We start from the raw sequence: 12,788 nt of genomic DNA, 5'->3' as shown, positions 1-12,788 counted from the left end.
ATGGTTAGTGATTCAAACTGCAGACTCAACGCAAAATTGTCACATTTAATTCAAAGCGTTAAAAATGTTATGAAAACAATTGGTATGAGTTCACAAAGTCCAAACGATTAATACGAAAAAACCCTCCAGGCTACATCCCGAAAATTCATTTCTTTGCCGAATTTCTACAATGTTTACGGCGATTCGTTTTTATAACTTGATTTTTTTTTTTTCATGCAGTTTACGTATGCTTGCACGCGTGGGGAACACAGTTCACGTCAAACAGCTGACTGAATAAAGTTCACTATGCAATGCATGGGATAAGGCCTAAACAAACACATTATCGATTTTTGCACTTGCGAGATGAATTTCGGAACAGATATAGCGCAGTTCAATTTTCATTCGCCTAAACTTTAAGTGACCCATGTTTGGTGGTTCTACGATTTGTTGGCTAGGAGGAGATGTGCCGGAAAGTTAAACACACGGACACACACACACATATACACAGACAGACACACAAGTTGAGTTTTATATATATAGATTTACGTTCATGCTTTATTCTTGTTTTCAGAAAAAAAAGTAAAATGAAATCATGAAAGTGTAGGTGAGGAAAAATTTGTAAGAACGCTTCTAAACCTGGGGTACAGGAAAAATCCTTCGTTACAGTACAGTTGCTTGTGGGGTCCCATCGGATTTAACGACCCAACCGGGTTTACAACCACTGCGTATTTAGGGTCCACGAAACTCATGGTTCGTTAGTTTTGTAAATATATTAGACCCCGCGAGTATGGTTACAGATGTGTGTAGGAGTGCGTTTGTGTTTGTGTGTGTGTGTGTGTGTTTGGTATTTCCTTTGATATTATTACACGTTAAAGCTATAATATTTAATAAATTTCTTCACACAAATTTATCGAAATTTAATTTTTTAGCTTTAAATATCCAGTCACGAAAACAAAAATATATTTGTTATGTGGAACAGGGGTGAATTTTAGTTCCTTCGGAGAATCTGCAATTTGAAGTTAATAACATTGAAATCTCTGACATTTCCTATTTTCTTCTTTTACAGATAAATCTACGCCTAGCAATATGTTTCACCACATAGTATCATATAGACGGGCTCTTGTGTTGATACTGTGTACGATATTGTTTTTGGAGGCTCAAGCTGATTCAGATATATGCAAGATATGTACTTGCAATTCACTTACAACAAATATAAATTGTGAAAATCGCAATCTAGCATCAATTCCACAACCAATTCCGACGAATGCTGAATATTTGTAAGTATTTGACACTTTCTGCGTATTTTCCACATCCAATGTTTTAAATTATTCTTGATATGTTCGCAGTTAATCGCTTATGCTGTTTATCTCACAGCTTTAAGCACAATCTTATGTTAGAGTAAAACAAATCGATATGTTACCTGCTGTGAAGTCAAATAAACTGTTTCTTACCATATTGAATTTATAAGATCGTGTCACAGAATAATTGTTAATTATTGTTTGTGTTAGTTTTATAATAGAATATGCAGCGAGCTATCAGAATCGTTGTCCATGCCAGACAAAACGTTGAGCGGTATTTCGTTCGTCTTTACATTTCAATTTTAAATTCTGTCGAGGTTGACTTTGCTTTTCATTCTTTTGGAGTCGGTAAAATAAATAGCAATATATCTCTGAGATCAATGCAAAGGACTTGTCCCCTTCCCCAAATTTCAGGTTTGTCCCTATAGAAGAAATGATTATTTTTATAATTAAAAATGATACAGATGGATTAAACTGCAGATAATGACGAGATCCGCTTAAATTGCCAAATTCTTAAAAAGTGAAGAAATCAAAATAGTGCTGTTTTAACAAATTATGACGAATTTATTTTTGATAGAATGTCATCAGTAAAATTTACCCTACCATGAACACAATAAACCTTATTACAAAACTGTACAAGCTTAATTGAAGTTTCGGCTGATTGATGTATCCCCGTTCACCCGAAAACTTACGTAATTTTTAAGTAAATTATTAAAATTTAGTATTATTATTATTATTATTATTATTATTATTATTATTATTATTATTATTATTATTATTATTATTATTCTTTTTCTTATTCCACTTCTTCTCGTCCTCCGCCTCCATCTTCTCCTTCTTCTTCTCCTTCTTCTTCTACTTCTTCTTTTTCTCTTCTTCTTCTTATTATTATTATTATTCATCTCCTCCTCCTCCTCCTCCTTCTTCTTCTTCATCTTCTTCTTATTATTATTATTATTAGTAGTAGTAGTAGTAGAAGTAGTAGTAATAGTAGTAGTATTCATTCTTCTTCTCCTTCTCCCCCTCTTCTCCTCCGCTCTTCATCTCCAGCTCTCTTATTTCTCTCCCTTTCATTCTAAATCCACAGTTTTTGATGTTGCATCACAAATATTTTCCATCTAATCTTTTTTACTCTCACTTTACTGCTATAGAAATCTGAAGAACAACCACATTTCAACCATCAATGAAGGTGTATTCAAGGGGCTTTCCAATTTAAAAAAAATGTAAGTTCGTTCATTTTCTTGATACTATATTCCGAAAGTAATATTTGATGCTGATATATACACTCATTACCTAATCATCTTTCAGAGAGCAATTCAAATTTGGGGACCGAACACGATTTAGGAAGATACAAAGAGAGAGTAAGTGAGCGAGACACAAAGAGAGAAAGAGGGAGAAATTGAGAGAGAAATTGAAATAATAGGACAAATTTAATGTTCCTTTGTTGCTGTTGCTTTGTTTCAATTCCAGTCACCATGACTCATATTTGAGCCTCAAATTTCAATGATTTTATTTGAATTTGTATTAAAAATTGCAACGTTTGTGAGTTTACATGTTGGCATCAAATATTTTTAGCAGAAGTATGTGTGAATGTCCATATATAGGTGCATTTCCTTGTGAAATGTGACTAAATCATTCCATTAGCTTATATTTGTTTCTTCTTCTTCATCTTCTTCTTCTTCTTCTTCATCTTCTTCTTCTTCTTCTTCTTCTCCTTCTTCTTCTTGTATTTTCCTATAATATTGTTCCTATACGTAAAGAACAATATTTAAACTTTTATGGCAATTCCATACTATGTCAAACTAAGCAATATTATTTTCTGCTTCAGATCTCTAACGAACAATAAAATTTCGAGGGTTGAAAAGGGAATGTTTCAAGGCCTTCGCCGCTTACAGACTCTGTAAGTTCTTTCAATTTTGTCGTTTATACCTGAGGAATATAATGTGTCTTTAAATTAAATATTCCCTATTTGTTCTCACTCCCTATTACTTGAAGTCATAATCACTTTTCATATCCGTGCTATATTTATTTGATTGTGTCTGAACATGACAATGACCGGTAGTTGATAATTGTCTGCATCAAAATTTTATTCTTGGAAACGTGTATGTTCATATATGTATGAGTGTGACTTTAGTGTTATTATAATACTTATGTTTTAGCGACTGTTTCCTTTCACATTGTTCTCTTGATTCTTGTGGTAACGTGTGGTTATTTATCCACACTTCCACCGAAATAATTTCCTCTTGTTTTACTTGTTGCTGTTCTACGTCTTCTTCTTCTTCTTCTTCTTCTTCTTCTTCTTCTTCTCTTCTTCTTCTTCTTCTTCTTCTTCTTCTTCTTCTTCTCCTCCTTCTTATTCTTCTCCTTATCACCCTCCTTCGTCTTCTTCTTCTTCTCCTTCTTCTTCTTCATTTTTCGTATCCTTCTCCTCCCATTCCTCCTCCCTCCTCCCCTCATACTCCTCCCCCTCTTCATCCACCTCCTCTTCTCCTCCTCCTTCCTCCTCAACCGCTTCTCCTATTCTCCTCCCCTGCTCCTTTCCCCCTGCTCCTTTCCCCCTGCTCCTTTCCCACTGCTCCTCCTTTCCTCCTCCCCCTTTCCTCCTCTCCCTCCTTTCCTCCTCCTTCTTCTTCCTCGTGATCTGTCTTCATTTTTCTTCCTTTCATTCTGAAGCCACAGTGTTTGATGTTGCATCACAAATATTTTCGATATAATCATTTTTACTCTTTCTTTACTGCAATAGAATTCTGTGGAACAACAACATTTCAACCATCGAAGAAGGTGCATTTACGGGGCTTTCCAATTTAAAAAAATTGTGAGTTCGTTCAGTTTCTTGATACTACATTTTGAAAGTAATATTTGATGCTGATATATACACTCATAACCGTATAAATTTTCAGACTGCACTAAAGAAGATCAATTGAAATTTGGGGACCGAACAGGAGTTTGGAAGATACAAAGAGGGAGTAAGAGAGCGAAACATAGTGAGAGAAAGAGGGAGAAATTGAGAGAGAATGTGAAATAATTGGACAAATTTAATGTTCCTTTGTTGCTGTTGCTTTGTTTCAATTCGCATCTCAATAACTCATTTTTGATCCCCTAATTTCAATGATTTTACTTGAATTTCTTGAGTTTACATGTTTGCATCAAATATTTTTAGCTGAAGTATGTGTGTATGTTCATATATAAATGTAGTTCCGTGTGAAATGTGACTATGTAATTCATTTATTTTATAATTTGTCTCATCCTTCATTTCTTATTTCAATATTCTCCTTCGTGTTTCGATATTATCATTCAACTTCGACTTTTTCATTCCCTTCACTTTATGTATGTGATAGACCAACTGAAGTGGAAGCGGAAAATATATATATACCAATAATGTAGTCACATACATTTTCTCTGTAAACCTGAAATACGTACTGCACTTTTAAGCAGGAATATTTGGCCTGATACAATTTAACTGCTGATATATTTCTTGCAAGAGGGTGTTTTCTAATATAACTTTCTTCTGTCAATTAAGCGATATGAAATTAATAATCTCTCTCGCCATATTTCCACACAGGTGAGTGAGAATATGTGTGAATGTGAGTGTGCGTATCACCTTACGTCGTTCATATTATGAATATAAGTATGTGTATGAGTGCATTTGAATATGTTGATTTCTGATTCCGTATATTCCCTGATATTTCAGCCCTCTTCTCTCCTTCAAACGTTTGTTCCCTGTCCCTGAAATATCTCCTGTTATTTCTTTGATTACATTTTCTGTTTCACCTTCTTGGACACCAGGGTTTTCAATGTATCTTCTTCTTGTTCTTCTTGTTCTTGTTCTTTTTCTTCTTGTTCTTCTTCTTGTTGTTCTTCTTATTATTATTCTACTTCTTCTTCTTTTTCTTCTTCTTCTTCTTCTTCTTCTTCTTCCTCTTCATCTTCTTTTTCTACTCTTTTTTCATAAACATACTCCCGTACTTTCTGCTCCTTCAATTTCCTCCCTCTTTTTCTTTCTCTTCTACTTGTATCTCCTTTTCTCATTCGCCTCCTCCTCTGCCATTTCTGCCCCTCTATCTTCTCTCCTTCTCTCTCCTCCTCGCCTCTCCTACTTCACCTCATTTACTCCTTCTCCCTGCATTTTTCTCTTCCCCCATTCGTCCTCCTCCTCCTCCTCCAATTCATTTTATTCTTTCTTTTTCTCCCCTTTCTCCTCCCTTCCTCTCTCCTCTCGTCTATTTCGTCTCCTTCTTCTTCTTCTTCTTCTTTTTCTTCTTCTCCTTCTTCTTCTTGTACTGTATATGTCTTTTTTTTTCTTCCTTTCATTCTAAATCCATATTGTTTGACGCTTCATCACAAATATTTTCCGTATAATTTATTTTACTCTTTCTTTACTTCTATAGAGATCTTGACGGCAACAAAATTTCAACCTTGAAACAAGGTATATTCAATGGGCTTTCGAATTTGACGACATTGTAAGTTCGTTCAGTTTCTTGATAATAATTTCTGAAAGTAATAAATAATGCTGATATATATACTCACAATGTATGAACTTTCTGACTGCAATAAGCAAAATCAATTCAATTTGGGGAACCGAACAGGAGTTTGGAAGATACAAACAGGGAGAAAGAGTGCGAGACATAGTGAGAGAAAGTGTGAAAAATTGAGAGAGAAAATGAAATAATACGAAAAAATTTTATGTTCCTTTATTGCAGTTGCTTTGTTTCACTTCGATTTGCACCTCAAATTTCAACGATTTTTTATTTGAAATGTGACTAAATCAATCCATTAGTTATATTTGACTTCTTCTTCTTATTCTTCTTTTCTTCTTCTTCTTCTTCTTCTTATTCTTCTTCTTTCTTCTTCTTCTTCTCTTCTTCTTCTTCTACTTCTCTTCTTCTTTTTCTTCTTTTCTTCTTCTTTTTCTTTCTTTCTTCTTCTTTCTTCTTTTTCTTTTCTTCGTAATCTTTTTTCATTTTCTTTCTTTCATTGTAAAGCCACAATGTTTGATGTATCACAAATATTTTCCATATAATTTATTTTACTCTTTACTGCTATAGAGATCTGCGAAATAACTACATTTCAACCATCGAAGAAGGTACCTTCACGGGGATTTCGAATTTAAAAACATTGTAAGTTCGTTCAGTTTCTAATACTATTATCTAAATGTATACTTTAATGCTGATATATTTTCTCCCAGAAACGAATAAACTTCAGAGTGCACTATCTTCTTCTGTTCCTTTCTTAATCTTGTTCGACTTGATCTTGTGTTGTTGTGTGTTCTTCTTCTTCTTCTTTTCTTCTTCTTTCTTCTTTTTCTTCTCTGTTTCTCGTCTTCTTTTTCTTCGTCTTCTTTATCTCGTCATCATCTTTTTCTCTTCTTCTCTTCTTCTTCTTCTTTCTTCTTCTTATTCTTCTTCGACTTCTTCTTCTTCTTCTTTTCTCTTCTTTCTTCTTCTTAAAACCTCTCATCTTTTTCTTCTTCTTTCCTCTAATATATTAATCATCTATTTCTTCTTTTCTTCTTCTTCTTCTTTCCTTCTTCTCCTTCTTCTCCTGCTTTTCTTCTTCTTTTTTTATTCTTCTTCTGTCCTCTTCATTCATTTTTATTCTTCTTCTTCTCTTTATTCTTCTTCTTTCTTTTCTTCTTCTTCTTCTTCCTCGCATCATCGCTCTCCTCCTCCTCCCTCCACTCCTCTTTACCTCATGATTCCTACTCTTCTACCTTCTCGTTTTCTCATTTCTTCTACTTCTTCTTCTTCTTCTCTCCACTGGTTCTTCTTTCCTCCTCCTCCTCCTCCATCCTCCTCCTCCTCCATCTCCTCCTCCATCTCCTCCTCCTCCTCCCACTCTACCGTTTTCTTTTCTTTCTTCTTCTTTTTCTTCTTCTTATTCTTCTCCTCTCCTCCACCTTTTCTTCGTCTTCTTCTCTTCTCCTCCTCCTCCTCTCACCTCTTCTTCTTCTTCTTCTTCTTCTTCATCTTTTCTTATCTTCTTCTTCTTCTTCTTCTTCTCTTCATCTTCTTCATCTCTTCTTGTCATTTATTTTCCTATGGTTTTCTTCCTATACAAAAAGACAATATTTCATTTTTATTGCAATTCCATACTACGTCAAAATAAGCAACATTTTTTCCTGCTCAGATATCTTCAGAACAATAAAATTTCGAACATTGAGAAAGTAAGTTTCAAGACCTTCACAGCTTTAGAAACTCTGTAAGTCCTTTCAATGTTGTCGTTTATACATGAGGAATATAATGTGTCTTTAATTTAAATATTCCCTGATTTCTATTTGTTCTCACTCCCTATTACTTGAAGTCATAATCACTTTCATATTCGTGCTATATTTATTTGATTGTGTCTGAACATGTCAATGACTATCTGTTGATAATTGTCTGCATCAAAAGTTATCCTGAAAACGTGTATGTTCATATATGTATGAGTGTGTCTGCAGTGTTAATATAATACTTATGTATATTCTACTGTGTTGTTTCACATTGTTCTTTTATTATGTGTGGTGCCGTGTGGTTATGTTGTCCACACTTCCATGAAATAATTTCGATGATTCATTCTTCTTCTTCTTCTTCTTCTTCTTCTTCTCTTTCTCCTTCTTCTTATTCTTCCTCTTCTTCTCCTTCTTCTTCTTCTTCTTCTTCTTCTTCTTCTTCTCCTTCTTCTTCTCCTTCTTCTTCTCTTCTTCTTTTCTTCTTCTTCTTCTTCTCTTCTTCTTCTTATTCTCTCTTCTTTTTGTAGTATCACAATATTTCCCATTTAATAATTTTTACTCGTTCTTTACTGCAACAGGTATCTTGGTGCCAACAACATTTCAACCATCAAACAAGGTATATTCTCGCGGTTTAAGAATTTAAAGATATTGTAAGTTCGTTCAGTTCCTGATACTCTGTTTGAAAGTAATATTTGATGATGATATATACTAGTAATGGGAAGATTGGTGACGCCACCTCGATGATAGTGATGCTGTTGACATCGTTTTATTGGACTTTGCCAAAGCTTTTGACTCGGTAAACCACCGCCTATTACTTGTCAAGCTTCAAGCATATAGTTTCCATCCGGATATTGTACGATGGTTGGTGCCTTCCTCTCAGATCGCTCCTTCCCAAGTCCAAGTAAATGGTTCGCGGTCCGAAGTCTCCAGTGCGAGCAGTGGCGTGCCAAAGGTTCAGTGCTTGGGCCCTGTTGTTCTTAGTCTTCATAAATGACTTGCACGACGACCTCACGCAACACACCCTTCTATTTGCCGACGATATCAAAACTGGTCGCTCCTCGCGGTAAATAGAGGATCTTCGTCGATGCCTCCACCAATTTGGAAGTGGTCTAACGATTGGGACCTGTGTCTGAACGTGAAAAAGTGCTGTCATCTGCCTGTCGGCTCTATTCCTGCAACTCAACTTGATTTCGAGCCGGGTCGTCTGCTGCTGGAGAGGACCGATCAGGTAAAGGACTTGGGTATCTTGGTAGATTCCTCTTTTCGCCTTCGGCCCAGTGCGTCCATGCTGCCAACAAAAGCACGCGGAATTCTGTTCTTGATTCGACGGTCATCGGAATTCTCACGGCAGCCATATTCCTACCACTCTATGTCACGCTGGTGAGACCCATATTGGAGTATGGGATTCAAGCCTCTTCTCCTTATCTCCTCAAAGACATACAGCATCTCGAAAGAGCTGCTCTTCACTCCTGCTCCAGAGCGTCGGCTGCGGAGTCATTCCGAAAAGCTCTACCTGCGACGATTTCATCTTAATCGAAGGACAGGAGATTTCTCCGTCCGGGTTGCGGATCCGTGGAACAAGCTGCCAGACGAGATGGTGAAGATGCCGACGACCGCTTTGTTCAAAGCCTCCCTGGACCTCAAGTGGCCTGAATTCTTTACATGAACACCACCCTATACTTAACTCCATGTCCCCCTACATGGCCTTGCTATTTGCTTTGAGCCAAATTAACTAACTAACTATATACACTCTTAACCGTATAAACTCTCGGACTGCAGTAAACAAACTCGGGACCGAACATGATTTAGGAAATACAAAGTGGGATTAAGAGAGCAAGACACAATGAGAGAAAGAGGGAGGAATGGAGAGAGAATTTGAAATAAAAGGACAAATTTAATGTCCTTTATTGCAGTTGCTTTGTTTCAATTCTTGACACTTTAACTCATTTTGGATTCCCAATTTCAACGATTTGTATTTAAATTGTATTAAATTTGTATTCCCTGAGTTTTCAGCCATGTTCTCTCCCTCAAACGTTTCTTCGTCTCCCTAAAATATCTCCGTTTATTTCTTTGACTACATTTTCTATTTAATCTTTTGAACACTTTGATTACTAATGTCTTCTTCTTCTTCTTCTTCTTCTTTCTTCTTCTTCTTCTTCTTCTTCTTCTTCTTCTTCTTTATCTCCCCTGTCTCCTCTGCCTCTTCATCTCCTCCTCCTTCATTTCTTCTTCTTCTTTTCTTCTTCTTCTTTTCTTCTTCGTTATCTTTTTTCTTTTTCTTTCTTTCATTGTAAAGCCACAATGTTTGATGTATCACAAAATATTTTCCACATAATTTATTTTACTCTTTACTGCTATAGAGATCTGCGAGATAACTCCATTTCAACATCGAAGAAGGTACCTTCACGGGGATTTCGAATTTAAAAACATTGTAAGTTCGTTCATTTTCTTAATACTATTATCTAAATGTATACTTTGATGCTGCTTCTTCTTCTTCTTCTCCTTCTTCTTCTTCTTCTCTCCTTCTTCTCCTTTTCTTCTCTTTTTCTTCCTCTTCTTCTTCTTCTTCTCCACTTTCCTCTTCTTCTATTCTCTTCTTTCTTTATTTCTTATTCTTCTTCTTCTTCTTATCTTCCTCGATCATCGCCATCTCTCCTCCTCATCCTCCTTTAACCTCATGCTCCTCTCTTAACTTCTCGTGTTTTTCTTCATCTTCTTCTACTTCTTCTTCTTTTCTTCTTTTCTTCTTCTTCCTCCTCTCACCTGGTTCTTCTTTTCCTCCTCCTCCTCCTCCTCCTCTACCTTTTTTTTCTTCTTCTTCTTCTTCTTTTTCTTCATCTTCTCCTTTTTTTCTTCTCTTCTTCTTCTCCTCCTCCTCCTCCTCATCCCATCTTCTTCTTCTTCTCTTCTTCTACTGATTCTTCTTCTTCTTCAATCAACTTCTTCTCTTATCTTTATCTTCTTCTTCTTCTTCTCTCCTTCTCCTTCTTCTCCTTCTTCTCCTTCTCTTCTTCTTCTTTTCTTCTTCTTCTTCTCCTATTCCTTCTTCTTCTATTCTTTTTTCTTCTTTATCTTCTTCTTCTTTTATTCTTCTCGCATCATCGCCATCCTCTCCTCATCCTCCTTTACATCATGCTCCTCCTCTTCTACCTTCTCTTTTTCTTCATCTTCTTCTACGTCTTCTTCTTTTCTTCTTCTCTTCTTCTTCTCCTCCACCTGGTTCTTCTTTTCCTCCTCCTCCTCCTCCTCCTCCATCTCCTCCTCCATCTCCTCCTCCTCTCTCCTCCTATACCTTTTCTTCTTCTTCTTCTTCTTCTCCTTCTTTTTTTCATCTTCTTCTTTTTCTTCTTCTCCTTCTTCTCCTCCTCCTCCTCCTCCTTCTCCTCCTTCTTCTTCTTCTTCTTCTCCTCCTCCTCCTCATCTACCTTCTTCTTCTTCTTCTTTTTCTTCTTCATCTTCTTCTTCTTTTTCTTCGTCTTCTTCTTCTTCTTCTTCTTTTTCATCTTCCTCTTCTCCTTCCTCTTCATCTTCTTCACCTTCTTCTTGTCATTTTATTTTCCTATGGTTTTCTTCCTATACAAAAAGAACAATATTTCATATTTTATTGCAATTCCATACTACGTCAAAATAAGCAACATTTTTTCCTGCTTCAGATATCTTAAGAACAATAAAATTTCGAACATTGAGAAAGTAATGTTTCAAGACCTTCACAGCTTAGAAACTCTGTAAGTCCTTTGAATGTTGTCGTTTATACATGAGGAATATAATGTGTCTTTAATTTAAATATTCCCTGATTTCTATTTGTTCTCACTCCCTATTACTTGAAGTCATAATCACTTTTCATATTCGTGCTATATTTATTTGATTGTGTCTGAACATGTCAATGACTATCTGTTGATAATTGTCTGCATCAAAAGTTTATTCCTGAAAACGTGTATGTTCATATATGTATGAGTGTGTCTGCAGTGTTAATATAATACTTATGTATATTCTACTGTTGTTTGTTTCACGTTGTTCTCTTTATTCTGTGGTGCCGTGTGGTTATTTGTCCACACTTCCATGTAATAATTTCGCCTGATTCTTCTTCTTCTTCTCTTCTTCTTCTTCTTCTTCTTCTTCTTCTTCTTCTTCTTCTTCTTCTTCTTCTTCTCCTTCTTCTTCTCATTCTTCTTCTCCTTCTTCTTCTTCTTCTTCTTCTTCTTCTTCTTTTTGTAGTATCACAAATATTTTCCCATTTAATAATTTTTACTCGTTCTTTACTGCAACAGGTATCTTGGTGCCAACAACATTTCAACCATCAAACAAGTTATATCTCGCGGTTTAAGAATTTAAAGATATTGTAAGTTCGTTCAGTTTCCTGATACTCTGTTTGAAAGTAATATTTGATGATGATATATACTAGTAATGGAAGAATTGGTGACGCGCATCCTCGATGATAGTGATGCTGTTGACATCGTTTTATTGGACTTTGCCAAAGCTTTTGACTCGGTAAACCACCGCCTATTACTTGTCAAGCTTCAAGCATATAGTTTCCATCCGGATATTGTACGATGGGTTGGTGCCTTCCTCTCAGATCGCTCCTTCCAAGTCCAAGTAAATGGTTCGCGGTCCGAAGTCTCCAGTGCGAGCAGTGGCGTGCCTCAAGGTTCAGTGCTTGGCCCTTGTTGTTCTTAGTCTTCATAATGACTTGCCCGACGACCTCACGCAACACACCCTTCTATTTGCCGACGATATCAAACTGGTCGCTCCTCGCGGTAATATAGAGGATCTTCGTCGATGCCTCCACCAAATTTGAAAGTGGTCTAACGATTGGGACGTGTCTGAACGGTGTCAAAGTTTTTCTGCTTCAGATATCTTAAGAACAATAAAATTTCGAACATTGAGAAAGTAATGTTTCAAAACCTTCACAGCTTAGAAACTCTGTAAGTCCTTTGAATGTTGTCGTTTATACATGAGGAATATAATGTGTCTTTAATTTAAATATTCCTGATTTCTATTTGTTCTCACTCCTATTACTTGAAGTCATAATCACTTTTCATATTCGTGCTATATTATTTGATTGTGTCTGAACATGTCAATGACTATTGTTGATAATTGTCATCTGCCTGTCGGCTCTACTCCTGCAACTCAACTTGATTTCGAGCCGGGTCGTCTGCTGCTGGAGAGGACCGATCAGGTAAAGGACCTGGGTATCTTGGTGGATTCCTCCTTTTCGCCTTCGGCAGTGCGTCCATGCTGCCAACAAAGCACGCGGAATTCTGTTCTTGATTCGACGGTCATTCGGAATGCTCACGGCAGCCATA

General features: G+C 36.3%; 1 protein-coding gene across 1 annotated transcript in view; it reads left to right on the top strand.

Annotated features, from left to right (window-relative positions):
• Positions 1-12,788, top strand: part of LOC115225982 (slit homolog 1 protein) — a 58,161-nt gene that overhangs the window by 19,961 nt on the left and 25,412 nt on the right. The window contains exons 2-8 of the mRNA XM_036514997.1: positions 1,046-1,256; positions 2,429-2,500; positions 3,106-3,177; positions 4,021-4,092; positions 5,666-5,737; positions 8,064-8,135; positions 11,139-11,210. Of these exons, the coding sequence (XP_036370890.1) occupies positions 1,066-1,256; positions 2,429-2,500; positions 3,106-3,177; positions 4,021-4,092; positions 5,666-5,737; positions 8,064-8,135; positions 11,139-11,210 (623 nt within the window). The 5' untranslated portion in view covers positions 1,046-1,065. The remainder of the gene's footprint in view (positions 1-1,045; positions 1,257-2,428; positions 2,501-3,105; positions 3,178-4,020; positions 4,093-5,665; positions 5,738-8,063; positions 8,136-11,138; positions 11,211-12,788) is intronic.

Source organism: Octopus sinensis, linkage group LG29 (genome assembly GCF_006345805.1).
Source record: "Octopus sinensis linkage group LG29, ASM634580v1, whole genome shotgun sequence".
Taxonomy (NCBI): domain Eukaryota; kingdom Metazoa; phylum Mollusca; class Cephalopoda; order Octopoda; family Octopodidae; genus Octopus; species Octopus sinensis.
The sequence above is the reverse complement of the archived record's forward strand: the minus strand, read 5'-3'. Positions and strand labels throughout refer to the sequence as shown.